Raw genomic sequence first — 27,550 nt, 5'->3', positions numbered from 1 at the left:
GGCCCAATGGTTCGGGCACCAGCTTGGGACTTGGGAGACCCGGTTCAGTTCCCGGCTCTGCCACAAACCCCTTATGAGACCTTGGGCAAGTCACTTAGTCTGTCTGTGCTTCGGTTCCCCATCTGTGACGAGGGAGAGGGGAGAATAGCACTGCCCTGCCTCACGGGGGTTGTGAGGATGCACACACAGCAGGCTGTGAGGTGCTCCGTGCTATGGTAATGGGACCCATACGAGTACCTAAGACAGATAAATAACAATCCTTCAGATTTATCAAGGCCACAAGGGGCTCCCCTAGGCTCTCCAAAACCATTTACACACACTAATTAGGCCTCACGGCCCCTCTCGTGAGGTGGGTACTATTGTCATTTTAAGATGGGGAAAAGGAAACTAAGGCACAAAATGGGGAAGTGATTTGACGCACGCTGAGAGTCAATTAGAACCCGGGAGTCTTGACTCCCATTTTGTGTTGTAGCCACTAGACCACATTGCCTCCCAGAGCCAATTCGCAGCCCTCTGCTCTAAACTTAGACACAGGTTATCAACAACACACCCATGCCTGTTGTATGTAGTTCACATGGTCACCATATGTGGCTATTGCCCAGAGCTTTCCACCTCCAACGGGCTTTATAAACTTTAGCTAACTAATCCTCCACGCCCTGGGAAGCACGTCAGTGTTATCTGTCAGAATGAAGCAAAATTTTCCCCACAGAGTTAGCCCTGGAATGGCCCAGTAGATCAGCTAGTCTATTTCCCTGCCAGAGAATATCTCATACGGGAGACTTGATATGTGATGCATTTTACTGGACTCCAGTACAGAAGACAACTCCCGCTCCTCCAAACGATGGTTAAGGCAATTCTGCTGCCCCCTGCTGAGATCCCCCAGCCTGGACAGGGTGGAAGACGAGACCCCATTTGTTGGCCCCGTCCTGATTACCTACCTTGAGCTTTTTGCCCTTGTAAGGATTCTTTACATGTTCCTCAGCATCCATGATCAGTTCTGTCAGCGTTCGGAATTTCCTCACCTACAAGAATAAGCAGGGATCAGTTCCGACGACAGATCAAACAGCGCCACGGTGATAATAGATCAACAGATCACAAGCCGTGAGGGGCGGGGGGGGGGGGGGTCGCAACGTTGCGATTTGTACAGCGCCGAATGCTTTGATGCTAAACCCTACAACCCTCGACACTTCAATAATAATGCTGTGGCTCATGGTTTGAGCCCTCCCGCAAGCATCCCTGGGAGACAGGTCAGTGTCATCCCCCCTCTGCAGAGGGGCATAGGGCAAAGAGTGGGGGAAGGGACTTGCCCACAGCGAGCCACTGGCTGAGCTAGAGCTGGGGGAGAAAGTTAACACAAATGATTGAAAAACCCAAGTCTTGAGGCCGGGTAATCAGACTTTGGTTGTTTAGGTGGGTGAGGAAGGGGACTCGGGATTCCTGGCTCCCACGCCCCTGTTCAGCCCACTCACTCCCCTGTGTTACACAAAGCCCTGACCCTATAGCATGAGCTTCAGGAGAGAGTCCACGGTCGTCACGTCAAACGCGTGGAGGTTACCTCGGTGGAGATCTCCATCCACTTCATCTTGCACATCTCGCCAGAGAAGTCCTTGAAGGCCACTTTGTCCCAATCCAGATGGGACTCGGTGGTTTTGAATTTGCTGCCGTCGTTGGAGGGCAGGTTGCCTTTCATGCTCTCCAGCAGGGTCAGCATGTCCTCCTGGGACCAACAGTCTGAGCAAGGAAGAAAACAAATGATCGAAACTGTATCGCAGCCAGCTGGCCCTCCCTGAGGCTGGAGGACACACAGCTCTGCATGGAAGCCTTTTACTGAGCTCCAGCCCTTTAACCCAACACAGCCACAAGCAGGATAGCACCCCAGCACCCAGACTTGACCAGCTGCTGCTTGCAACCAGCCTCCCCTTTAGAACAGCAGCCCAGCATGCAGAGACTACAGATCTCAGCAGGCAATTCTCCACTGTAATGCAGACAGACTGGACTGGGTGATTAGGGTGATCACCAGTGATATTTCCATCCTCTTCTAAAGGCCAAAACTTCCCAGCTCAGGCCAAAATTTCACTCGGCATGAGCCAGAGGGGTTTTTTTTGGTTTTAAAGCCACAGCAGACAAGCTGGTAGCTATTGCTATGCAAGGGCTGAGGGCTGTTTCTTTGACGCAATAAGGCAAGACTTTACCTGATGGCCTCTTGCAAGAATGTTCTCTTTCTAAGGGATGTTTTTAGCTCTCTCTGCACAGCAGGCTGGCAAACCTGGGAAGCCTCCCCCAAATTAAAAAGGGAGGCCTAGGGGCACTGGAAAGCCATGGCTACAGCGCTTCCAGAGGCTCGGAAGAGCTCAGTTTATGCCATACCAGAGCTTAGCAGAGGTCCACAGTTGTGGTCCCCCAGTGCAGGGAGCCCCTATGGCTGGAGCAGAGCCAGCTGCACAGGAGGATGGGGTGCAGGGGCAGTTCTAGAGGAGCATCGGGACCATGGCACTCTCACAACCCGGCTACTCTGCACCCTGGCAAAGCTCCACGGGACACCAGTTAGAGCAACCGGAACCTGCCCTTGCAGCCTTCTGAATAGGGGAGGCACAAACTGGCTCCCCTCTGCCCCTTGGACAGAGATAAATTCCACTCCCCCGCTAAGACTGTCTAAGGGCCAGCCCCGTTGCTCTGTGTTACTGCACTGCCAGGCAGATGCTCAGCAGCAGCCGGCTGGCGTAGGGGGGCAATCACCAAACCTGCATGCTGCCCGCTGGAAGAAGCAGGAAGCTCCCAGGGAGGGAGGCGAAGGGGGCAGCTGAGAGGCCGGGCAGAATGCACAGCTAGGAGCTTGGAAGGTTTGTTTCTAATGCTCCCACAGCACCTCGGCTGACAGAAGTCAGAGCCAAAGGGGAAAAGGACCCATGTAATGCAGGTCCCTGGGGAATGGCTCTGGGGCACCGAGATCCCACTACTTATGGGTTTTCTTCCTGACATTCAGCCCACGTTTTCCTTTGCTCAGTTTTATCCCATCCCCCCGCCCTTGAACCAACCCAAGCAATTCCCCCATCCCCTCCCCAGGCCCTGAAAAGAGGCCTGCAAATACTGACTTGAAAAATCTAAGCATTATAGAGTGATCCCAGCTGAGCGCCCCAGAGAGCAGGGGGTGAGGGAGACATCAACGCTCAGGGGCTACAATGCACAGCCTCAGCAGATGAAGAGCTGCTCTGCGTGCGGTGGGGAGCAGACCTCCAACACCCCCCCACACAATATAACAGGGGCCTCGCTTATCCACATCTGCAGAGAGCAGTGTGTTGCAGGCTAACCCGTGCACTCTGAAGCCACTGCTTTAAGAGTGGCCGTTTCCATTCTAACTCCCGCTTTCGTGAGCGCTGGCCCTTGACGCGGGTAAATGGACTGCATAACCCACATGTGATTCACAAGAAGGCAGGCTTGGATTCAGAGCTCAAAGTGAGGACGTACATGCATGAAAACTGGGAGAGAGTGCACCCTGGAGAAGCAGACAGTTAAACGTCATTCTCTTCCTTGGTTGTTTCTCTCAGCAATCAACACACGCACAGAACTACTGGGTTATGCGGGAGATCTGACCACCTGATCAGAAATGGTCCCCTTGAATCTATGGAGAGATCTCTGAAGCTGGCTCTGAGCCATTAGCAATTGTCTTTGAGACCTCATGAAGGACAGGAGAGATCCTAGAGGGCAAATATAGCACCTAGCTATAAAAAGGGGAATAAGGACAACCCAGGGAATTACAGACCAGTCAGCTTAATTTTGGTACCCAAAAGATAATGGAGCAAATAATCAAACAATCAGTTTGTAAACATCTAGAAGATAACAAGGCGGTAAGTAAGAGTCAACATGGATTTGTCAAAAACAAATCATGTCAAACCAACCTAATACCCTTCTTTGACAGGGTAACAGTCCTTGAGGCTGGGGGGGGGGGGGGAAGCGGTAAACCTGATACAACTTAACTTTAGTAAGGCTTCTGATACTGTCTCACACAACCTTCTCATGAGCAAACTAAGGAAATACAGCCTGTACGAACCATCTCTAAGGGGGTGCACAATGGGTTGGGAAAACTGTACTCAGAGAGTAATCATCAATGATTCACAGTCAAACTGGAAGGGAATATCAAGTAGGGTCCCACAAGGATCTGTCCTGGGTCCGTACTATTCAATATCTTCATAAATCATGTGGATAATGGCATAGAGAGCACACTTATAAACTTAATGGACAATACTAAGTTAGGAGGAGTTACAAGCACTTCGGAGGACAGGATTAGAATTCAAAATTATCTTGACAAGCTGGAGAAATGATCTGAAATAAACAGGAAGAAATTCAATAAGGACAAATGCAAAGTACTTCAAGTAGGAAGGAATAATCACTGGCACAGATACAAAATGGGAAATGACTTCCTAGGAAGGAGTACTGCAGGACAGGATCTGGGGGGGAGGGGGGTTATAGCGGATCACAAACTAAATGAGAGTCAACAGTGTTATACTGTGGTAAAAAAAGCAAACATCATTCTCAGATGTATTAGCAGGAGTGTTGTAAGCAAGACACAAGATAATTCTTCCACTCTGTTAAGGCCTCAGCTGGGATATTGTGTCCACTTCTGGGCATCGTACTTTGGGAAAGATGTGGACAAATTGGAGAAAATCCAGAGGCAAGAAAAATGACAGAAGGTCTAGAAAACAGGACCTATGAGGAAAGGCTGAAAAAACAGGGTTTGTTTACTCTGGAAAAGGGAAGACAGAGAGGGGGCACAATAAAAATCTTTAAGTGCGCAAAAGGTTGCTATAAAGAGGAGGGTGATAAATTGTTCTTCTTAACCACTGAGGACAGGACAAGCAGCAATGGGCTTAAATTGCAGCAAGGGAGATTTATAAGTTAGGAAGTTTTTCCTAAGGTCTAATTGTCAGGGTGGTTAAGCATTGGAACAAATTACCTAGGGAGGTTGCAGAATCTCTGTCATTGGAGGTTTTTAAGAACAAATTAGACAAGCCCCTGCCAGGGATGGTCCAGATCAGCCGTTCTCAACTAGGGGTCCGAGGCCCCCTGGGGGGCTGTGAGCAGGTTTTAGGGGGGGCCACCCAGGAGGGCCAGCATTAGACTCATTGGGGCCCAGGGCAGAAAGCCAAGGCCCTGCTTGTCCCAAGCCCCACCACCTGGGGCTGAAGCTGAAGCCTGAGCAACTTAGCTTTGTGGGGTCCTCTGTGGTGTGGGGGCCCCAGCCAATTTCCCTGCTTGCTACCCCCTAACGCCGGCCCTGGCTTTTATAGGCAGAAAACCAGTTGCTGTGGCCTAGGGGGGCTGTGGAGTTTTTATAGGGAAGAAAACGTTAATTAAATATCTACAGTAAAGTTAAACAGACTAAATGCAACAAGTAAACGGAAGTTTCTGGGACATCATAGCTACTGGAAATCTTATGGAAGTCCCACTTTGTCCACAAAGTTGCATTCCTGGGCATGCCCAGCAAATCCTGGAGGAGTCTGGATTTTCACAAAGGGTGCAAGTAAAGATATGAAAACAAGCACACGGGTTTTTGGTATTTCTCTGCCAAGTCTTCTATGTTGTTTCTATATTCTAAGATTTGTACTTCAGGTCTGACTCAAAGCCTGTGGGGAAGCTGCCTACTGATTTCAGTGAAAGCTTGATCAGACCCTCAATTCAAAACCACCTTCCACTATGCAGCTCACCTTTCGAAGGCTTTTGATTTTAAGTGAAGGGTTGCAGAATTTTTACCCTCAACATGGGATAAAACTGAGGTTTGCAAAGCCCTGTATGGGATAAGGACACCTAATTCCCATGAACATTAAAGGGAATTAAAAGTTCAGATCTCCTGAGATTTTCAGAGCTGGCCATCCTAAACATTGGCTGTTAACAATCTGATCTCGTCAGCATTTGAAAAATTAACAGCTGTGAACTTTGCCTACCATTTTAATCAATTACATGTTAAAATATATTGGTTAGACTCCATATTCCAGATCAAGGTAACATTTACATTCATGTACTGCTTTCAATCTGCACCCATCAGCGTCAAGAGTTTTACGCAAAGAGCCAACCACGGTCCTTTATATCACACGGCAGACGTTAACAGGACAATAGTGAGGCCTAAGCCGACCTCACGTGTACCTCTTGCATCTGGCTTCCGGGGTGCACCGTAATGGATTTCCCTGCTCCATTCTTGGGAACGGCCAGTTGATGGAAACTACAGAAATCCTGCGCTCCTCTCAACCACCCAACACCAGTCTTTGTGTAAATGCACGCAATTCCACTGAAATCAATGCACCTGATTCTACTAGGGCATTGAAATAAACTTACCTGATTATACCAGGGCATATTTGGTTCAGAAAGCAGGATCTTTGTACGTCCCCAAGTCCCTGCACGCCCCTTAGATTTGTTGCTGCAGAATCTCCCCTCAAAGCACTCCCCAGTTAGCCTCCATTCACCTCCATTTTGGTGGCAGACCGACGGGGAGAAGGGCTGCGTGTGTGTATGTGATTTTAAGGTCGGCTAAATTCTGTGTCTGTCCAACCTTGACAATTTCCCTTTCACAGCTGCACTACACCTGTTATAGTTAATCAAACGAGCTACCCGACAGACCCGCATGGCTCATTAATATGCATTTTGTGTTGTTATGTCATCAGATCCACCACCCCAGAGCAAACTGGGCCTTATATCAGATGCTTCGATGGAATGCAGTGGCCAACTAAGCAATGATGTACATGGGCTGCCGTGGATGGGTGGGTGTGTGTGCTTTGCAGGGAGAATTTCTGCAGCTCCCTACATGTGATGATCCACACCCTCAAGCATGGGATCTGATCTTCCATGACTCTATCTTCTGGGCTCTGATTTGGCAGCCTTCTAGTCCCCAGGATTCACAGGGAGCCTTGGGTATTTGTGCAAGGAATGGATGGGAGTCGGCTCTTTCATCATTTGTGGTGGGGGTGGGTCCAGTATTGGTCTTTATGTTTTTCCAAGGGCTTTTTAAAGCGCTTCAAGGCAGCCATTTTCAGGGCAAAATTAACACAGGGAGCTTGATTCTGACCGTATCAGTGAGAATTATTATTATTTATTTGCGGTATCGTAGCGCCCAGGAGAGCTAGTCCTGGCCCAGGCTCACACTGTGCTAAGGGCTATCCAAACACACCTTTTTCTACTCGGATTTGTACGTGTGTGGGGCTAAAACCACTTTAAAAAAAAAAAAAAAACACCCCAAACTGAAAATTGGATTACCTAGGAGCTGGGGGCCTCTACGTGGAGACTTGAGTCAATCCAGCCCCAATGTGAACAGCTGCAACTCCAGCAAAGTCAATGAAGCTGCACTCGATCACGTCAGGTATGGATCGGATCCCGTATGTTTTGTTCGAACGTTACAATCATGACACCCAACCAATCAAAGTTGGCCTCGATTTTGAATTTCCTGACTGGCATCCATAAACTAGTCAGCCAGGCCCCTTTCTACATCCACAACTGCACAGAGTGGGGCTGGAGCATCAGCCTTAACTCTGTCGGTTTTAGTGGCCCCTTTAAAGGTTAAATAATTGTATTGAGCGGCCCCAGGAAAGGACTAGCAGAAAGCATGGTCTGAAGGTCAACTCCATGTACGGATTCTGGATTTGCTCTAACTGCTAGGTACATTTTATTACATCACAATGAAGGCACCTTTCTAATTTTTAAACGCTGTTAGAAAGACTCATACAAGTACTTAACTACACACACACACGTAAGTAGTCTCATTGGGATTACTCATAGGCTTAGATCTTTGCAGGATTTTGGGGGGTGGGTACACACAGAAGATCTCAAAGCACAGATCCCATCCAGAGGGGGAAAGCCTGGGCAACAGGGCTGCTCTCACCTTGATTCTTGGGAGCTGTCATTTCCAAGTCCGTAGGGCAATCGGCTTCTCCGTTCATTCTCCACCTGTCTGACCCTAGGGCGATCCCTTTTTGGGTCTCTCCTGCTGCCTCTCAATCTACCTTAAATCAACCAAGCTTCACTCTAAAATCAAATGGAAACCAGAGCTATAAACTCCGCTTGCAGAAAACTTCTCCTCCCTGGTCTCCGGACCATCCCAACGGTGGAGCTGAAACCTCTTCTCCGAATTAAAAAGGGACCCTTTCCCCAATCACAACAAGAGCCAGGAGAACTCAGCTATCTGCACCCCGGAAAAATTGCATCGTGTTGCCAAAAGCCTGGGTAGGTTAGGGATGGGGCAAGGCGTCCAAGGGCCCTGCTTTCCTCCAGCTGAGGGAAGCGCTAGAGCATAGAGGAGTGGGACTCTGAAGGTCTAGCCATGCCCCCACCCTCCAGTAGACTCCTCCCATCCTTGTCTCTATGCACAATGCAGAGGACCCCACCCTGAACTCCTGTCCTCTTCCTCCTCTCCCCTGTGGGAAGGGGGACCCAGAGGAAGGCCAACCCCAGAGACAGGGGGAAATAATGGGCGCCCGGCCCCTTTTCATAGACCCATAAGTCAGAGAGCCCGGAAACTCCTCCCGTCAAATGGGGAGGGGGTGCTGGGCAGGGGCATGGGAGACATCCTCAGGTATGGGGGTCAGAAGGAGGGGGGATCTGAGATCGAGGGAGGGGGCTGGGCTGTGATGAGGCAGCAGAAGGACCCCCAGGCAAGGGGAGGAAGACGGCTGGTATTGGGGGGGGGCGGGAGCAGAAAGACCTCCCGGGGCCAGAATGGAGGGGGAGAGGGCTGAGCTGAGGGAGAGGGAAACATAAACACAGACAGGCAGGGGGAGGGGGAAACCAGGATCACGTGGGGGGGCAGAGGGATCCCCAGGAGGAAGGGGAGGAGCAGCAGGCTGATATGGGGGGGGGAGGCAAAGGGATCCCCAGGCAGAAGGAGGAGCAAGCTAGGATGGCAGAGGGAGAGACAGAGGGATCCCCAGACTGGAGAGGAGGAGCTGGACTGGGATCATGGGGAGGGAGGGATGGGGGGGGGAGGAAGGAGGGATCCCCAGACAGAGGAGGAGGAGAAGAGCAGGATGGGGGAGGGTAAAGGGAATCTCAAACAGGAGAGTTGGGGCTGGGTCAGGATCATGGTGGAGGAACCAGAGGGCTCCTCAGGCAGGAGAGGGGCAGGCCAAGAGGAGAGGGAAATCCTCAGGGGCAGAGGGAGGTGCATGGAGGGAAGGGCGGACCAGGATGGGGGGAGAGATCCCCAGGTGGGAGGAGGAGCAGGCCAGGATGTGGGGGGAAGACCTCCGGGGCAGAGGGAGGAGCAGGTCCAGATGGCCCGGAGGCTGGGATCGTGGGGGGGAGGCTCATCCTGGGACAGAAGGAGGGGCAGATCCCTAGAAAGGGGGAGGGGCAGGCTGGGATGGGGGGCAGATCCCCAGGCACAGGGAGGGGCAAATCCCCGGGCGGGGGGAGGAGCAGCCCGGGGTTGGCGGGGGTGGGGGCGTAGATCCCCGGGCAGGGAGAGGAGCAGCCCGAGATTGGAGGGGCAGATCCCTGGGATGGGGAGAGGGGGGAACAGGCCGGATTGTGGTGGAGGAGCAGGCTGGATTGGGGCGGGGGGCAGATCCTCAGGGTGGTGGGGGGTAGGAGCAGGCCGGGATGGGGGGGGCAGATCCCCGGGATGGCGGGGGGAGGAGTAGGCCGGGATGGAGGAGGGCAGATCCCCGGGATGGTGGGGGGGAGGAGCAGGCCGGGATGGAGGAGGGCAGATCCCCGGGATGGTGGGGGGGGGGAGGAGCAGGCTGGGATGGAGGAGGGCAGATCCCTGGGAAGGCGGGGGGGGGGGGGGAGGAGGAGCAGGCCGGGATGGGGAGGGGCAGATCCCCGGGGTGGCCGGGGGGGGGGGGAGGAGCAGGCCGGGAGGGGAGGGGAGCAGATCCCCGAGATGGCGGGGGGGAGGAGATCCCTGGGGTGGCAGGGGAGAGGAGGAGCAGGCCAGGATGGGGGGGGCAGATCCCCGGGGTGGCGGGGGGGTGGGAGCAGGCCGGGATGGGGGGGGCAGATCCCCGGGGTGGCGGGGGGGTGGGAGCAGGCCGGGATGGGGGGGGCAGATCCCCGGGGTGGCGGGGGGGTGGGAGCAGGCCGGGATGGGGGGGGCAGATCCCCGGGGTGGCGGGGGGGTGGGAGCAGGCCGGGATGGGGGGGGCAGATCCCCGGGGTGGCGGGGGGGAGGAGCAGGCTGCGATGGGGGGGGCAGATCCCCGGGGTGGTGGGGGGGAGGAGCTGGCTGGGAGGGGAGGGGAGCAGATCCCCGAGATGGCGGTGGGGAGGAGATGCCCGGGGTGGCGGGGGGAGTAGGAGCAGGCCAGGATGGGGGGGGGCAGATCCCCGGGATGGCGGGGGGGAGGGGCAGGCCGGGAGGGGAGGGGAGCAGATCCCTGAGATGGCGGGGGGAGGAGATCCCCGAGATGGCGGGGGGAGGGCGGAGCAGGCCAGGATGGGGGGGGCAGATCCCCGGGATGGCGGGGGGAGGAGCAGGCCGGGATGGAGGAGGGCAGATCCCTGGGAAGGCGGGGGGGGGGGGGGAGGAGGAGCAGGCCGGGATGGGGAGGGGCAGATCCCCGGGGTGGCCGGGGGGGGGAGGAGCAGGCCGGGAGGGGAGGGGAGCAGATCCCCGAGATGGCGGGGGGGAGGAGATCCCTGGGGTGGCAGGGGAGAGGAGGAGCAGGCCAGGATGTGGGGGGCAGATCCCCGGGGTGGCGGGGGGGTGGGAGCAGGCCGGGATGGGGGGGGCAGATCCCCGGGGTGGCGGGGGGGTGGGAGCAGGCCGGGATGGGGGGGGCAGATCCCCGGGGTGGCGGGGGGGTGGGAGCAGGCCGGGATGGGGGGGGCAGATCCCCGGGGTGGCGGGGGGGTGGGAGCAGGCCGGGATGGGGGGGGCAGATCCCCGGGGTGGCGGGGGGGTGGGAGCAGGCCGGGATGGGGGGGGCAGATCCCCGGGGTGGCGGGGGGGTGGGAGCAGGCCGGGATGGGGGGGGCAGATCCCCGGGGTGGCGGGGGGGAGGAGCAGGCTGCGATGGGGGGGGCAGATCCCCGGGGTGGTGGGGGGGAGGAGCTGGCTGGGAGGGGAGGGGAGCAGATCCCCGAGATGGCGGTGGGGAGGAGATGCCCGGGGTGGCGGGGGGAGTAGGAGCAGGCCAGGATGGGGGGGGGCAGATCCCCGGGATGGCGGGGGGGAGGGGCAGGCCGGGAGGGGAGGGGAGCAGATCCCTGAGATGGCGGGGGGAGGAGATCCCCGAGATGGCGGGGGGAGGGCGGAGCAGGCCAGGATGGGGGGGGCAGATCCCCGGGATGGCGGGGGGAGGAGCAGGCCGGGATGGAGGAGGGCAGATCCCTGGGAAGGCGGGGGGGGGGGGGGGGAGGAGGAGCAGGCCGGGATGGGGAGGGGCAGATCCCCGGGGTGGCCGGGGGGGGGAGGAGCAGGCCGGGAGGGGAGGGGAGCAGATCCCCGAGATGGCGGGGGGGAGGAGATCCCTGGGGTGGCAGGGGAGAGGAGGAGCAGGCCAGGATGTGGGGGGCAGATCCCCGGGGTGGCGGGGGGGTGGGAGCAGGCCGGGATGGGGGGGGCAGATCCCCGGGGTGGCGGGGGGGTGGGAGCAGGCCGGGATGGGGGGGGCAGATCCCCGGGGTGGCGGGGGGGTGGGAGCAGGCCGGGATGGGGGGGGGCAGATCCCCGGGATGGCGGGGGGGAGGGGCAGGCCGGGAGGGGAGGGGAGCAGATCCCTGAGATGGCGGGGGGAGGAGATCCCCGAGATGGCGGGGGGAGGGCGGAGCAGGCCAGGATGGGGGGGGCAGATCCCCGGGATGGCGGGGGGAGGAGCAGGCCGGAATGGAGGAGGGCAGATCCTCGGGATGGCGGAGGGGGGGGGCAGATCCCCGGGGTGGCGGGGGGGAGGGGCAGGCCGGGAGGGGAGGGGAGCAGATCCCCAAGATGGCGGGGGGAGGGGCAGAGCAGGCCAGGATGGGGGGGGCAGATCCCCGGGATGGCGGGGGAGGAGCAGGCCGGGATGGGGGGGGCAGATCCCGGGGTGGCGGGGGGGGGGAGCAGGCCGCGATGGGGGGGGCAGATCCCCGGGGTGGCGGGGGGGGAGGAGGAGCAGGCCGGGATGGGGGGGGCAGATCCCCGGGGTGGCGGGGCAGGCCGGGAGGGGAGCAGATCCCCAAGATGGCGGGGGGAGGGGCAGAGCAGGCCAGGATGGGGGGGCAGATCCCCGGGATGGCGGGGGAGGAGCAGGCCGGGATGGGGGGGGCAGATCCCGGGGTGGCGGGGGGGGGGGAGCAGGCCGCGATGGGGGGGGCAGATCCCCGGGGTGGCGGGGGGGGGAGGAGGAGCAGGCCGCGATGGGGGGGGGCAGATCCCCGGGGTGGCGGGGGGGAGGAGGAGCAGGCCGGGATGGGGGGGGCAGATCCCCGGGGTGGCGGGGGGGGGAGGAGCAGGCCGCGATGGGGGGGGCAGATCCCCGGGGTGGCGGGGGGGGAGGAGCAGGCCGCGATGGGGGGGGCAGATCCCGGGGTGGCGGGGGGGAGGAGCAGGCCGCGATGGGGGGGGCAGATCCCCGGGGTGGCGGGGGGGAGGAGCAGGCCGCGATGGGGGGGGCAGATCCCCGGGGTGGCGGGGGGGAGGAGCAGGCCGGGATGCGGGGGGGTGGGGGGGGAGGATCCCCACGTGCCCTGCGCAGCCCCTGCCCAAACGCAGCTCCGGCCAGCGCCAGTCTCCTCCTCCTCCAGGCAGCGGCAGCCGGGCGGGACCGACGCGCCAGCAGCTGCGCCTCCCTCCCCCACCCCCTCCGGGGAGAGCAGGCGGCCTCCTCCGCCGGGCGCCGCGGCCTCACCCCGCCGCCCGGAGCGGGGCCTGCCCCGACCCCCCCCCCCGGTACCGCGGCCGCCTCCGAGCCGCCGCCGCCGCCACCCCCGGGGCTCGGCCCGGCTCGGCTCGGCTCGGCCCCCGCGGCCGGATCGCTCCGCCGCCGCCCGCTCCCCGCCCGCCGGGGAGAGCCGGGGCCGTTCGGCCTGCGCGGCGCCCCGCTCCGGTCCCCCCCGCGGAGACTCGGGCCCTCCGCCCCGGAGGCTCGGGCCCCCGCGGCGCTCTCCCCGCCCGGTTACCGGGCCAGGCCGGCTCGGCTCCCCGCGCGGCGGGCTCGGGCGGACAATGGCTGGCTCCGCCCGCCGGCTCCGCGGCTCGCCCCGCTCCGGCCCCGGGCGCTCGGCGGCCGCCGACGCGGAGCCGCCTCCCGAGGCTCCAGGGCAGGAGGGGGCGGGCGGGCGGGGGCAGGACTCGCCGCGCCGGAGCCGCTAGGGGCGGAGGCGGGGGGCGCCGCCGCGGCGCTGGATGCCCGGCTGGGGGCGTCCGGGCAGCGCGTCCTCCCCGCACCGACCCCCGGGGAGCCCCGCTCCTCCGCCCGGCCCGGCCCGCCGGAGCCCCGCTCCTCCGCCCAGCCCGGCCCGCCGCAGCCCGGCGCCCGGCCGGGGAACCAGCCGGGGCACGCACCGGATGGCGGCCGGCCGGGCGGGCTGGCGGCGGCCGGGCGGAGACGGCGACCTCAGCGGCCCCGGCGCGGAACTCACCGCCCCGGGGAGACAAACAAACGAACGAACAAACCAACCGCCCAGCCCTGGAAACCTGCCCCCGGCAGCCAGCCGCCCCGGGAGCCGCCCGCGTCCCGCTCCAGCCCCTCGTGCGGTCCCCCCCCCTTGCCCGCGGAGCGGCAGCGCCGGGCGGCAGCGCCCACGAGGCGGCGGGCTGGCGGGCTCCCCCTCCCCTGCCGCCGCCGCGGGTGCTCCAGGGGGGCCCGGTCCCGCAGCAGCCCGCTTTCCACCCACCCCGCTTTGTAAGCCCCGAGGCCCGGGCACGCCGAGGCTCATGCAGCCGCCGCTTCCTGCATATGGCGAGATCCCCGGGCCTCCCCCTCTGCTCGCGGAGCGCGTGGAAAATCCGCCTCGATCTGCCCAGGCGGCCAGCACAAAAATCTCCCCGCTTTACCACACGCGGGGGGGAAAAAAAACAAAAAAAAAAAATCCCCGAGGCCCGCTGCCTCCTGCCCCGATCGCCTTCTCCTTACCGAGTCAGCCGGGCACCAGCCGAGTCTGCAACCGGGGGGGAGAAGCAGCAGCTGCAGCCAACCGCGCCACCGGAGCCTGTGGAGGAAACAAAGCGCCCTCCTCCAGCCCCAGATGGCGAACCAGAGCGTCGGCTAATGGCGAGCTCGACATGCGCTCCTGCTGCAGCAAAGCAGCCCGGTGCAGCAAGCGCTGCCTCGGATCGTGCCTTCTCCCCCCTCCCCCTGATCCGTCTCTCCCACCCGCCCTCCCTTGCAACAGGGGGCTGCATCGGGCGCGTTTACTGCTGGAGGTCGTGGGTTGTGGGGTTGGGGTTTTTTTTTTTCCCCCTTCCAAAATGCACCTACCTGCAAATCAGCCAGGCTGAAGAAGGAACTTGGGGGCTGCTTTTTTTTGGGTGCTTTTAGCTGGGGAGCGCTGGTTGAATGCTAGCCAGCTCTGCAGCGCTGGCCCCGGGCGTGGACTCGCTCCAGTCCCCGCAGAGAGATTGCACTTCCCCCGCCTCCATCTCTCTGCTTTTTTCTTCCAATCAGCCGGGCTCTTTTCGCTCCTGGATCCTTAGCCAACCTCACAGCCCTTCACAAGTCTCCACTTTTCCATCTGCTCCCTAAACGGGATTGTCAGAGAGACCGTTCTCCTCTCCTCTTTTAACTCTCTCTTCTGGCTCTTACGGGGCTGCCTGTCTGTCTGTCTCTCTCACTCTCTCTGTGTGTGCGTGTTTATTGCTCTTTGCTTTTGCAACACTGTAGCCAAAAGAACAGAGGAGGAGGGAAAAGGGAGAGACAGGGAAAGAGAAGGGAGGGAAAAAAAAAAACAGCTTACATTTGCAACAATCCTCTTCAGGCGTTTGCAACAAGAGCCCCAACAATTCAAATGGTCGATTTCCTCTACAACCCACCTCGACTAGCACGCAGAAAGAGGGCCTGGGTTGTTGGTTTGTTTTTTTTTAAAGTTCCAGCTCTGCCCAGAAATAAAATTCAGCTTTTCTCTGTACGGTTCCGGGGGCTGGGACAGACATTTGCACCAACGCAAAAGAAGGAAGCTGAACTAAACGGCAAGTGGCTGCGTTGTAAACAGGCTCACGGGGAAGAAGGAGACGGAGGAAGAAAATGGGGAGTTTTGTGGTGTGTCTCTTGCACCAGGAAATGCACAAACAGGTCTAGAGTGAAATTCACACTTTCCTCCCGGACTGGGTGAACCGCTGGATTTGTTAACGATACCGTGAAATTGACACTTGTATATTTCAGAGCCGAAGGGGGGCGGGTGAAGGGAGAGTTTTTCATCCCCCCGTCCTCAATTTTTTTTAATCTAATTTTTCCAACTCCACCTTTGTTGTTATGGGCGTCATCTGCTGCTAGCCAATCCCCTGTCTGGGATCTGCCTGTCAAATTAATGGCAATCCCAATAAGCAAGCAGCTCCTACAGACCAAAAAAAAAAAATTGCAATTAAGTGTTATGAGCTCTCTTGGGGTGGGTGGACCTGCTCTTAGGCCCATAAACGTTAGACAAGGAGGAGGGTTCTACATGGTTTTGCTTTGGCTACCAATGCAGGGATTCCCACAACAGAATTTGCAATTGTTTTTCTGCCCTTTTGCATTAGATACCTTACACAGTATTGGAAAATCTAAAGGGGTTATCACAGATTAATGTCCATTAGTTTTAACATGGTGGTGGTGAGGTGGTAGCTAGGGAAGAGTTAAAGTACATTGGTGTAAACCAGAGAGAAGGTAGGTGAGGTCATATCTTTTATTAGATCAACTTCTGTTGGCGGAAGATACAAGCTTTTGAGCTACACAGATCTCTTCAGGTCTGGGAAAGGAACCAAAATATAATAGTATATTTAGGCCTTGTCTACACTAAGGAATTTAGAATAAAAATCTTATCCTTGTTAACTGGTGGGGAAAAACCAAAATTCTACAATTCCTTGGTGTAAAATACTGCCATTGGTTTTCGGCATGGTTCACTTCCTGCTCTAAAACTGTCATGTTTTGTCACCGAGGTGTGTGAAACAGCTGCTGTGTTTCACCCAGAGGCTAGCTGCCTTTTAAAGTGATCATTTTGGGTGAAACCTTAAAACCGTCGGTCTTGTCTGTTCTGCATAGGATGGGCCAAAATTTTAAATGAGGTGAAGGCCCCTTTCTTGGTGGATGCAACTTGTGTACACACACATATGAACCTGCTTGTGTGTGTGTGTGTGTGTGCCGTTAGATGAAGAATGGCAGACGCACATCTTAATTGAGGCTAGAGCTGGGCTGGAGATGATCTTCCCATTCATGATTGGTTTAGAAGCTTTAAAAAAAATTCCATTCACAAATTGGGAAGAAGAGTCTAAATCTCCAATTTTCATAAACCAATAATCTAAAAAAAATCACTTTAAACCTTTTTTAGTCTTTTAAAACTTTTTTAGGATTACTAACATTTCTAACTGAAAAATCATTTTGAAACAAAATGGAGCCTTTACATTTAGACGCTGTCGAAACAGAACGTTTTGTCAGTGTCTAAACTTTATTCAAAAATGTTTGGAATTGTGAAATTCATCAAAATCAACCCTGGCCCAGAGACAGCTTCGGTTCCCACAAACTGACATTTCACTGGAAAATTTCTGATATCTGACACCACAGTTCATTGTAGGCGTGAAAATGTGAGTGCGTGATGTGTGCTAGCAAAGGGATGGCAGACCACTGAAAATTTGGCCCTAAAAATGCTGTGAAACTTTAGTTAAAACAGAGGATTCCCCACAATATCCTTTGGCCAAAATTTCCCCTTCCACAATTTTGCTGCATGTTGCAATGAAGTTGACTAGGTGCACTCCACCCCAGAGGTGGCTGCATTTTAGTAGTGCTCTCTCTACCGATATAGAGCTAGATGTGCAAAGAAAGGTGCTACATGAATGTAAGATTCATTTTATTTCTTGAGTATTTTAAAAAAACTACCAGTTTTAAAAGCATTTTCACACTCATTTCAGCCATTATACTGGCAGGTGATAAATGTCGAGTCTGATTAAAGGTAAGGCAAAAACAGCACCATTTTCCATCGTAGACTACCAGGCCTGTAGTTAAATCAGCCAGATCCAGGGCCTTGATCCTGTACAGAACTTTAAGCATCATAGGGCTCCACCATGCAGAGCTCACTACAGGATCAGGATTTTTACTTTTGGTGTCCATAACTCTACTGCAACAGAATGGGCCAGGGTGAGGGAATCCAACTCAGAACCAAGAAACTCCACAGTGCTATTATCTTCTTTGTTGTTGCCTGTGGACAGCAGGGAACTAAACTACCAAAACTTAGTCTTTGCGTAGTGGGAAAGCGATTCTTACTACAGGGAGAAAAGGACCTCAGAGTATAGATTGGGGAATTATTTAATATTTGTACAGTGCTTTGAGAATGCAAAGTCCTATATAAGTACTGCAGTTACCGGGGAAACAAAGAGCTGAAATTACATGAGCAGAGATTGTGTATTGTGGCCCAGGACCCCACTGTGCTAGGCACTGTACAAACATAGAACAAAAAGATGCACCAAGAGAAAATCATGCAAACACTTATGTGTTTGCTTAAAATCTGTAACATGGTAAGAAAGTTTCGGAAGCTCATCGCCATGGGTCTCTTTTGATGATATAGGCCTAGTGTTCCTAGCCCATTTGATTAGTGTGGGTATTAGGGTAACTGTTCTCTGTGAAACGCGACTGCTTTTCTTAATTAAATGTGAGGGCAGCATGGCCTAGTGGGTAGTGCAGTGAACTAGGAGGCTACCTGGCTTCTATTTAGAACTGCCACTTTCCCTACTATGCGGCCTTGGGCATGTTATGTCCTTTTGCCTCTCTTTCCCCTTCCGCTCCTAGCCTGTCTTGTCTATTGAGACGGGAGCTCTTCGAAGCAGGTGTTGTCTCTGACTATGTGTTTATTTGGTGCACAGCCTCCCGGAGAGAAAACCTGGATTTGTGCTGGAAATGGCCCAACTTGATTATCATACACATTGTAAGGAGAGTGATCACTTTAGATAAGCTATTACCAGCAGGAGAGTGGGGTTGGGGGAGGTATTTTTTCATGCTTTGTGTGTATAAAAAGATCTTCTACACTTTCCACAGTATGCATCCGATGAAGTGAGCTGTAGCTCACAAAATTTTATGCTCAAATAAATTGGTTAGTCTCTAAGGGGCCACAAGTACTCCTTTTCCGTTTGTATACACTCAATATTAGAACATGAGAACTGCCACGCTGGGTCAGACCAATGATCCCGCTAGCCCAGTGTCCTGTCTTCTGACAGTGGCCAATGCCAGGTGCTTAAGAGGGAAAGAACAGAACAGACAAACATTGAGTGATCCACCCCTGTGGTCCACTCCCAGCTGCTGGCAATCAGAGGTTAGGGACACTCAGACCATGGGGTTGCATGCCAGCCCACCCTGGCTAATAGCCATGACGGACCTATCCTCCATGACCTTATCCAGTTCTTTTTTGAACCCTGTTACAGTTTTGCCCTTCACAACATCCCCAGGCAATGAGTTCCACAGGTTCACTTTGTGTTGTGTGAAGAAATACTTCCTTTTGCTTGTTTTAAACCTCCTGCCTATTCATTTTATGGGGTGACACCTAAGTTCTTGTGCTATGTGAAGGAGTAAATAACACTTCCCTATTCACTTTCGCCACACCAGTCAATATTTTATAGACCTCTATCATATCCCTCCTTAGCCATCTCTTTTCCAAGCTGAAAAGTCCCAGTCTTATTAATCTCTCCTCACACGGAAGCCATTTTCATACCCCAATCATTTTTGTTACCCTTCACCGCACCTTTCCCAATTCTAATATATCCAATTCTAAGGGTTCCTATAAAAAGAACAGGAGGACTTGTGGCACCTTAGAGACTAACAAATTTATTTGAACATAAGCTTTTGTGAGCTACAGCTTACTTCATCGGATGATAAAGTAATGTAGGGTTCTTACATTACTCATATATTATATTACCCATGTATTGTACTGTTCCCCCACATTGTAAACAAAGGACTGCTCCTGCAATCAGATCCATGCTATTGGACCCCAGCACCCATGTGGCGTTCTGTTGACTTCTCGGGGGCTGCCTGTAGGCCCCAGGCACCGCCCATTTGGGTCCATTTGTAGGATCAGGGCCAAAATTTGGCCAGAACTACCATCCAAGGCACCAGTTCTGCAACCATGTATGCACATGGCTAACTTTATTTATGTGAGCTGTTCCACGGGGTTCACTGGCACTGTTCATGTGTGTAAATTTACTCCTATGAGTATGTGTTTGCATGTTGGAGGCCTCTGGGTTCAAAACACTACTCACCTAACGTCGCCCTATTTCAGTCTTTGGGGAAACAGCTCGTTAAACGTCACATCGGGGCCAACTTCAGCATTGTTTTATGGCAACCCCCAACTCCTTGGATTTCAGCTCTGTTTTTCATTGAACATTAGACCAGCCACACTGAGTCAGCCCAAAGGTCCATCTAGCCCAGTGTCCTGTCTTCCAACAGTGGCCAATGCCGGGGGCTTCAGAGGGAATGAACAGAACAGGTCATCACCAAGTGATCCATAGTGATTGAGTATCAGCAGAGGTCATGCCAGTGAGTACAAAATCAATACTGTATATGTTTTATGGCCTGATTTCCCTTTGTCCTTTAAATTCCGCTGCGAGCACCACAAATCTGGGCCCTGCGTAGTTGTTACATTTTGCATTGTTTGCTTTCCGTTTGGTTCGATGCCATAACACTGCTAGAGCAGAGAGATGCCTACAGTTTGCCCAGCTGTGGGTACATCAGTAGCTCCTCAAATCCAAAGCATAAACCAGGGCAGGCTGCAGTCACCCTGCTATTTAATATGAGAGCGTTTGGTGCAAGATGGAGCAGCATATGCTTGGAATGGAGGCCTATAGTCACAGCAGCAAAGGTCACACAGCGGTTTATCCTGTGACATTACATCGCAGTGACTTTACCGCTTCCCTTTATACTCGAGGGAACCCCCTAAAGCTGGACAGATTGCTGGGTGGCGAGGCCCCAATTTACAGATGAAATTTAAAAAAATCTGAAGCGAGTGGATTTATAAAAACATACCACATGTCTCAAATCCGCTGCCCGTTTGTGAACAAGCTGCTTTCTGACTGAGTGAAGCAGGGGAATGAACTGATTTTCCAAGCCATTCAGAGAGCGGCTTGATTCTACAACAAATGAAGCAAGCACTCTGGCTCACTACGGAACCAGTGGGCATCAGACGAAAGGACAGGGCCTGCATCATGAATTGCTTGGTACAAGGGAGAGCAAATGCTGGAAAAGAGAACATTGTCACGGGGGCGGGCGTGTGAAATGGCTTTTGGAAACGCATGGCAAGGGGCAGGATGGCAGCTGAACTCACTGCTCTGGTGTTAGGGATGCCAGGAAGCTGGCAAAGGCACTGTAAATCCGAGTGTAAATGACGATGATGAACACCGGCGGCTACTTCAAAACGCTCTCTCTGTTCACACAATTGCTTTGTCGGGTAATTACAACCCCTCACGGCTAATTCCTGCAAGACTTCCTGCTTCTAAAGAAGGAGGGGCTTGTGGTTAGGACACTGGACTGTGACTCAGAATTTGCAGCACATCATCTTTCTGGGACTCAGTTCTATAAAATGGAGAGGCTAATACTTCCACTGGCTGTCTCCGTCTAATTCGATTGTAAGCCCTTCGGGGCAACGGGCTGTCTCTTACCACAGGGATGTGCGGCATCTAGCACAGTGGGCTCTGAATTTGGTTGGGGCCTCCCGCTGCGCTACTAAATGATCATTCATAAAGCATGTGACCTAGCAGGCCAATCACACCTCAGAAGACCTCGGAGCTGCTCATTTGCAAATCATTCATTGGCTAATTATTTTTTTTTCTTTTTATGGCGAGATACTAGGGGCCCGATTCATCGTTGCTCAGCACCGTTGTGTGGTCACGTCCAGCAGGGCAAAGTAAGTGTCAAATGGAACGTAGGACTGGAAGGGACCTCCTGGGTCATAGGGTCTGATCTGGTAACATTTCGCACTCGCTTTGTCCTGCTGGAAATTACAAGGGGGAGTATGGCAGACAGAGCCCATTACAAATAGACTAAAGGCGAGGCGGGGGGGGAACAATTTGAGTGTAAAAAAGAGAAAAGTCCGCGGGCTTGTCTGTACTAGAAAGTTGTACCTTTTGAGGACAATGCCCGTGCTTTCACCAGGAACCCCACGGCTCTTCTACAGCCGAGTACATTTATTGGAAGGACAAAAAAGCACACAGAGAAAACATGCACAAAACAAGTTCCTAGAGGCATGCTGCAGCCTTAGCCAGGTTGGCATCAGTCTAGCAAGCCAAAGGCTTTCAAACTCTTCTGCAGGGGTTGGGGCCCCTCCTGGGACAGAGAGTCCTGCCCGTCTGCTGCATCAAAAGGGAAGCCCCCTGCTCAAGCCAGCTTTTTAGACTCAAAGCCCTTTCTTTGTTGGAGTCTCTGGAAAACCTAGTGTAGGCCAGTTTAGGAGTGGTGCTTCTCCAGAGCTGTTTACACTCCCCAAACTTACTGTAAGGCCCCACAGATCTAGAGCCTGTGGCCTGCTGTGGATACTGACCATGGGAAGTCCTGCCCCAAAGGGTCTGACAGGCAGCAGCCACATGGTTCCTGATTGGCTCCCTGACCTATATAAACCCAAGGGTCATGCCAGGAAGTGTCCAGGCAATAGTGTGGATCTCTTGTAGTGGCCATGACTGCTCCTGAACTCCTGGCTTGGACCTCAGCTTGTTCTGGACTTTGCATCCTGACCCGGACCCTGAAATCTGACTTGGACTCTGGCCGTTGGTACCAACCCCAGCCTGGAACCTGACTATGAACTTCTCTGCTACTGCTAGCCTTGGGTTTGACCCTCCTCTGACCCTTGGTCCTGACTGCCCTTGTTGGGATCCTGATCGTAATCACCCCGCCCCTTGTATTTAGTTCCTGGAAGAGCTGTGAAAGCCCTCCCCTGTGGAGTAGAACACAGTCACTGTATTTTTCACTCCATGCATCTGATGAAGTGGGTTTTAGCCCACGAAAGCTTATGCCCAAATAAATTTGTTAGTCTCTAAGGTGCTACAAGGACTCCTTGTTGTTTTAGTCAGACCGAAACCATTCCTAAATGTCATACAGCGATCCCCAAAGATATGCCATGGGATTGCAATAGTTGACACAGCAGTTGTATTGGCTTAAAGGTGCTTTATACTGGTATTGCCCTTTCCCACAGGGAATAACTTCACCAGTACAAGTCACCTTTTATATCAGTATCACGGCTTCCAGGCGGGGGGCTGAAATAACTGTTCTGTTTTTTTTTTTTTAAAAATGCCCGAACTATAATAGTTATACTGGTAAAACTTAAGTGTTAACCAAGCCTTTATCTCATCTCTTCTGGAATTTGATTGTAAGCTTTCTAAATTCCTGAATTTAACAGAGAATAATATCCCTTCTGCCAGAGGTTAAAAAGAAGCGAGGACATTATTTATTTGTATTACTGTAGGCTCTAGAAGCCCTAGTCACGGACCAGAACCCCACTGTGCTAGTCGCTGTACAAATACAGAACAAAAATGCATACAGGGCCGGATTCTCTGCTCCCCTGCATCAGATGTGGTCAGTTTCACTAGTCTAAAAACCTCACTGTCCTTTTTTACACCTACTTGACACCAGAACTAATAACTGCCCACGGTGCTGGGCAATGAAGAATTGGGCCCTATACGATTGTGATGCAAATTTCGTAGAGCCCTTTTGGTTGCATCATTAGTAAAGCTCTTTTCTATAAGAGAAGTTGGATCAATGATAAACTAAAGAGACCAGCAGATCATTGGCTGAAAAACACCAGTCATGATGCCAAGTGATTTGTCCAACAGTGTTGAATAACAAAGTAGTAAAAATCCTGCCCTGTTTGTGGATAGTCTGGTAACAAGAAAAAAGCTAAATACACCTAATGGATTAACAGGAAGATTTAATCTCAGGGGAATGCCAAGTAGCACCAGGCAGATCCAAACCCTATTGTGCAAGGCTCTGTCTAAATGAAGTCCCCGCCTGAAAAGCTTACAATCTAAAAATGTGAATTGCGTAGAAGGGGTTGAAGAGAATAAATGATTTCCTGCTAATAATTCACCCTGCTCGAGTGACAAAGTGGTGAGGCAAGACATGGTGCTCGCTGTGGGATCTGCGACACGGGGAGGAGACTTTTCCTGGCCCAGGGTAAAGGAGTTCTGGCTGTTATGATTAATTATTTATCTGCCAAGCAACCATTCTCCCCACTCCTCTTGCTGGGCTCCTTCCTACCTTCCCCTCCTTGCCAGTCATCTCTCCACCACCCCCCTCCCTTTCTCTAGAGGATTGTCCCAACTTGCCTCTCGTAGGCATTGCCTCTTGTCCCACTCACAGCCCCATCCCTGCAACCTGATCTGCTCCTGCTAGCCTGGACTAGGGGCTAGGGTCCATGGTAGTGGATTGGATAACGGGATCAGCGCTGGGGCCAGGGCTTGATCTAAAGTCTTTTCAGGCGCCCCGGGCATCGATGGCACTGAGCAAAGATATGAAATGTTAATGGGTGAAGGTAAAGAACCAGCAGGCGGTTTCAGACGCCCCCCATCAAAGGGCTGGAAGTTTCCTGTCTTGCTCATGGCAGTGGCAGTTGCATGACTTCGCTCTTCTGGCACTGTTGACCGCTGTACTCCTCCCTGTTCTGCACAGAGAAGCAGCGTCCGCCTCCCCCTTTCTTGCCCCAGTTGCTTCCCTCCCTACTCTGGTTCCCTTACTGACAGCACTAGAGAGATCCTCCTACTCCCTGCCTGGCTGCTCTTCTCCGTCAGCTGGCCTGCAGGGCTCTATGCCAACTTCTCCCCGGCCTCTGCCGCACATGCGTGCCACCCACCCTCCCACTGGGCCCCAATGGGAGGGCTGGGGCGGGACCTGGCAGCAGACAGGAGGTGGAGCACAGAGCCAGGAGGCAGGGGCATTCTGGTCTGGCTGGCAGAGCCAGCACTAGGCATGAGCAGATTAAGCAATTGCTTAGGGCTCCGAGCAGCTCAAGGGGGCCCCCTATTAATTATTAGTATGTGTTGTGTTGTGGTGGGGTGGGGGAATATTCCTGTTAGGGTCCCCAGTGGGCTAGCCCCATATCTGATGCTTGCTGCAGGCAAACCTCCCCCCGCAGCCTCATGTCCCAGATCTTCTCTGTCAAGGTGCCCTCTGGAGGATCAGGAAACCCCCAGGAACCTCGGTGACCTACAGCTTGGCATGAGCTGGCCTCTGAAGGGTGGATTGGCTTCTGCTGCTGGCAAGGATCTTAGAGACATCACTTCCTGGGAAAGGCAGCTGGCGAGTCTGACTCTTAGGAGGAGAGAGAGAAGCAGGGATTTCTGGGTGGGAGGAAGGGGGGAGGGAGACACTGACAAGTGTCTGAATTGATACAGAGTGGTCTCGATGGGGAACAGCACACTGGGCAGCCTGGCTCTCTGGTCACAGACCGGGTCCGACCCGAGGTCCATTTAGCCTTCCAATATCCAGGCTCTGAGAGTGGCCAGCAGCGGCTGCTTCAGAGGAAGGTGCCAGAACCCAGCGTGTGGGAGAGTCCGCCCCCGCACCTTAGATTTCATCCTGATCTCTACTAGTTAGAGATCGGCTTTAGCCCTGATGCCCAAGGTTCAATACCCCTTCCAGAATTGTTATCGTTAAAGTGAAGGGTGTAGGGCCATGTCAGCTCCGGGACAAGAAAGGAGATAATTTAAAAAAAAACCCAAAACCCTCTCTGAAAAGACAATTGGACAGTTGCAGGGTGTAGAGATGGAAAAGTTCTACTTCATGATGATCATTACAATAGCGTCTAGAGGTCCCAGTCAAAATCAGGAGCTCCGTGGTGCTCGGCGCTGTACGGGCACCTAGCAGTCACCCCTGCCTTGAAGATCTTACAGTCTAAATAGTCAAGACAGACAAAGGCAGTAGCATTATCCCTGTTCGACACAGGGGGAACTGAGGCACAGAGACCGCAAGATCCTGCTCCTGCCAAGAGGCTCGTGCGGCTGGACCCCAAGCACTGAGGGTGACTTCATGGTAACAAAGGCAGGGTCTGTGCTGACCAGCTGCCCGCTTGACTCTGCATCTGCTCTTCTCTGCTGATTAATCCGGACTCCAGAGGGCCGCCCCTGCATAGCCCAGGTGGCGGGGCCTGCAGGCCGGTGCAGGGGTTTGGCAGAGAGGCTGAGGCATGGGGGATCCCGCAGGCAGAGCCCCTGGCCCCAAAGGGGATGGAACGCAGCAGCTGGAGCTGGAGGCAGCCCCAGATGCAGGCTGACCTCCTTGGGCTTTGGCGGGAGTCCAGCGTTGAGCCCCTGGGCGCTGGACATAATTAAGCAAAGCCTGTGCAGTAGAGAGGCCCAGGGCCGTGCACGGGGGCTGCATGAGCTCCCAGTGCAGGGGAGAGAGGCACACGCTCGCTCGCTCTTTCTAGGTCAAGGTTGAAGGAAATAGTTGGAGCTGTGGAGAGGGTGGGGGACAGCTCCGAGCGCATCTGTCGGCTGTATGAAAGCCGGCCTCCGCCTCCACCACCCACGGGGAGTTGCCAAACCCCAGCCAGGACCCGCCACCCTCCCGCCGGCCCTTGACGCCTGCCACAATGACTTAGAGGCCACGGTGAGGGGTGCAGTAGGAAACACAGAGCAGCACAAAAGGGTCCGATCCGGAGAGGTGCTGAGCTGCTGTGTCTCCTGTTGAAGTTAGGGGGAGCTCAGCACTTTTCAGGATGAAGCCAGGCCTATTAAAACTCCAGGGTCTCTCCCCTCTTCCCTCCCCCCTCTAAAACATGCAACCGTCCCTCAACTCCTTGATTTGTTTTGGGTTTTTTTCCTGCTCTGAAACCTCCCTTCCTTAGACTCCCCCCACCCCTGCACCAGTGGAGCCTTTGATCTTCTCAGGTCCCCCCTCATGTAGCTAGACTCCTTCCCTCCCTTGCACCAACAGTGGACCCGACTTCCCCCGACTCTCCGCATCTCTCTGCTGTATCCCCTCCCCGCCCCCCCCCCCGGGCTCTAGGCCTCAGGCCACCTCGGCCCGGGGGCACTGCTGGATGTGTAAATAGCCATGGGTGGGCGTCCTTCCCTCTAGCCAGGGGGAGCCCCACAGGAGGTGAGGAGCGTTAAGCGGCTGGGCTGGGATAAAGGCAGACCTGAGTTTGGCAACCCAGTCCTGTCTGACTTTGGACAAGTCACCAAAGGTCACGTGTTCCCAAAACGACCTTGGCATTTAGGGCTTGATTTAGTCTCCTAAGTCACTTATGGCAATGGGAAAATCACTTAGCCCTTGTCTACGCTACAGATGCTTTGCCGGTTTAGCTGTCTTGGCAGAGCCGCCTGATGCAGACACACTTGTATGCGGACAGAAGGAGTTTTTCTGCTGGCAGAGTAACACCCCCGCGATGTTAAGCTATGTTGCCAGAAGCATTCTTCTGCAGCATAACTGTGTCTGCCCCCGGGTTTCTGCTGGGTTGGCTGTGGGGGGGTTGCACACTGGAGTGTAGATGGGGCCTTAGGCATTTTTGACCATTTTATCCTTAATTTGTCTGTGCCTAAGCTCCTTGTTTGAAAGATTTGGGGTAACAAACTCCGCCTCTCCTGCTCTTTGTCTGGTCACACACAGAGTTTGTCCTGGTATAACTATCTCTGTGAGGCACATGATGGCTTTTTTTTAACCACTGTAGTTAAACTGGTGTAACCCCTGGTGTGGATGGAGCTAATTTGGTATAAAGGAGTCCTATACCAGTGTAGCTCATTCCCATTCCTGTATGGGAAGGGGAATAGCGATCCCGATGTAAGCACCTTTATACCACGATAACTTCGGCCACATGAGGAGTGTTGTGTGGCTTAAACGAAACTGGAATAGTTAAAGCTGTTCATGTTTGGTGTGTTGACAAGCTGTAACCGGGTCGGCCGCCATCTGTGCTCCCCTCACGGCCTGGAGTCACTACAGGCAGCCTGCCTCAGTTTCCCCTCTTGGACTGTTCAAATAAACTTCATCCAGCATTTTTTTTTTTTTTGGGTAGTCAGAAATACCCTTCCTTGGGAACTGGGTCTAATAAAAATAAAATAAACTCCAGACAAAGCTCACAATCCCAGAACAAACCCCAGCCAAAAGGCCACATGAAGCAAAGGTTTCTCTCCCTCCTTCCTGCCTGAGGCCTTTCCTGCTTTGGCAGGCCTCGGTCCTGCTCGGCTGGAGTCTCTATCCGAACTCCCAGGACTCTCTGCTACAGCATGCTCACCCCTAGCAATCTGAGCCCTGAGCATCCCTCCCCTCTTCTTGTGTTTCACGGCGAAGCAGGCTCCCTTGATGCGGCTCTGACCACCAAGCACAGGCCCCCATAATTCAAGAATTACAATCTTTCACCTTTCCCATTATTCTTAAAGACTTGCAGTGTTGCTCCATTTCCGGCCGCTCTTACTAGGCCTTACAGCAAACGTTTTACAAGGTGAAGGCCTCTACATTTTACATATAAACAGCCCCTTTGAATGGGTACACTC

General features: G+C 54.5%; 1 protein-coding gene across 8 annotated transcripts in view; it reads right to left on the bottom strand.

Annotated features, from left to right (window-relative positions):
- UBTF (upstream binding transcription factor) overlaps nt 1–15,051 on the bottom strand; it is a 29,634-nt gene extending 14,583 nt beyond the window's left edge. The window contains exons 1-6 of one of the 8 annotated variants that reach the window (XM_078850775.1): nt 14,936–15,051; nt 14,385–14,780; nt 14,040–14,115; nt 7,865–8,007; nt 1,556–1,731; nt 939–1,022 (exon numbers count right to left, since the gene is read on the bottom strand). In XM_078850775.1, coding sequence (XP_078706901.1) covers nt 939–1,022; nt 1,556–1,731; nt 7,865–7,922 — 318 coding nt within the window. In that variant the 5' untranslated portion in view covers nt 7,923–8,007; nt 14,040–14,115; nt 14,385–14,780; nt 14,936–15,051. Of the gene's footprint in view, nt 1–938; nt 1,023–1,555; nt 1,732–7,864; nt 8,008–13,083; nt 13,224–13,800; nt 14,015–14,039; nt 14,260–14,384 lie in introns of those variants that run through there. The other 7 variants (XM_073326405.2, XM_078850776.1, XM_078850777.1 and 4 more) reach the window with 7 other exon arrangements.
- Between the last annotated feature and the right edge of the window lie 12,499 nt (nt 15,052–27,550).

This window comes from Lepidochelys kempii, chromosome 27 (genome assembly GCF_965140285.1).
Source record: "Lepidochelys kempii isolate rLepKem1 chromosome 27, rLepKem1.hap1, whole genome shotgun sequence".
In the NCBI taxonomy this organism is placed as follows: domain Eukaryota; kingdom Metazoa; phylum Chordata; order Testudines; family Cheloniidae; genus Lepidochelys; species Lepidochelys kempii.
Note: the sequence above shows the minus strand (reverse complement) of the source record. Positions and strands in the feature narration are given on the sequence as shown.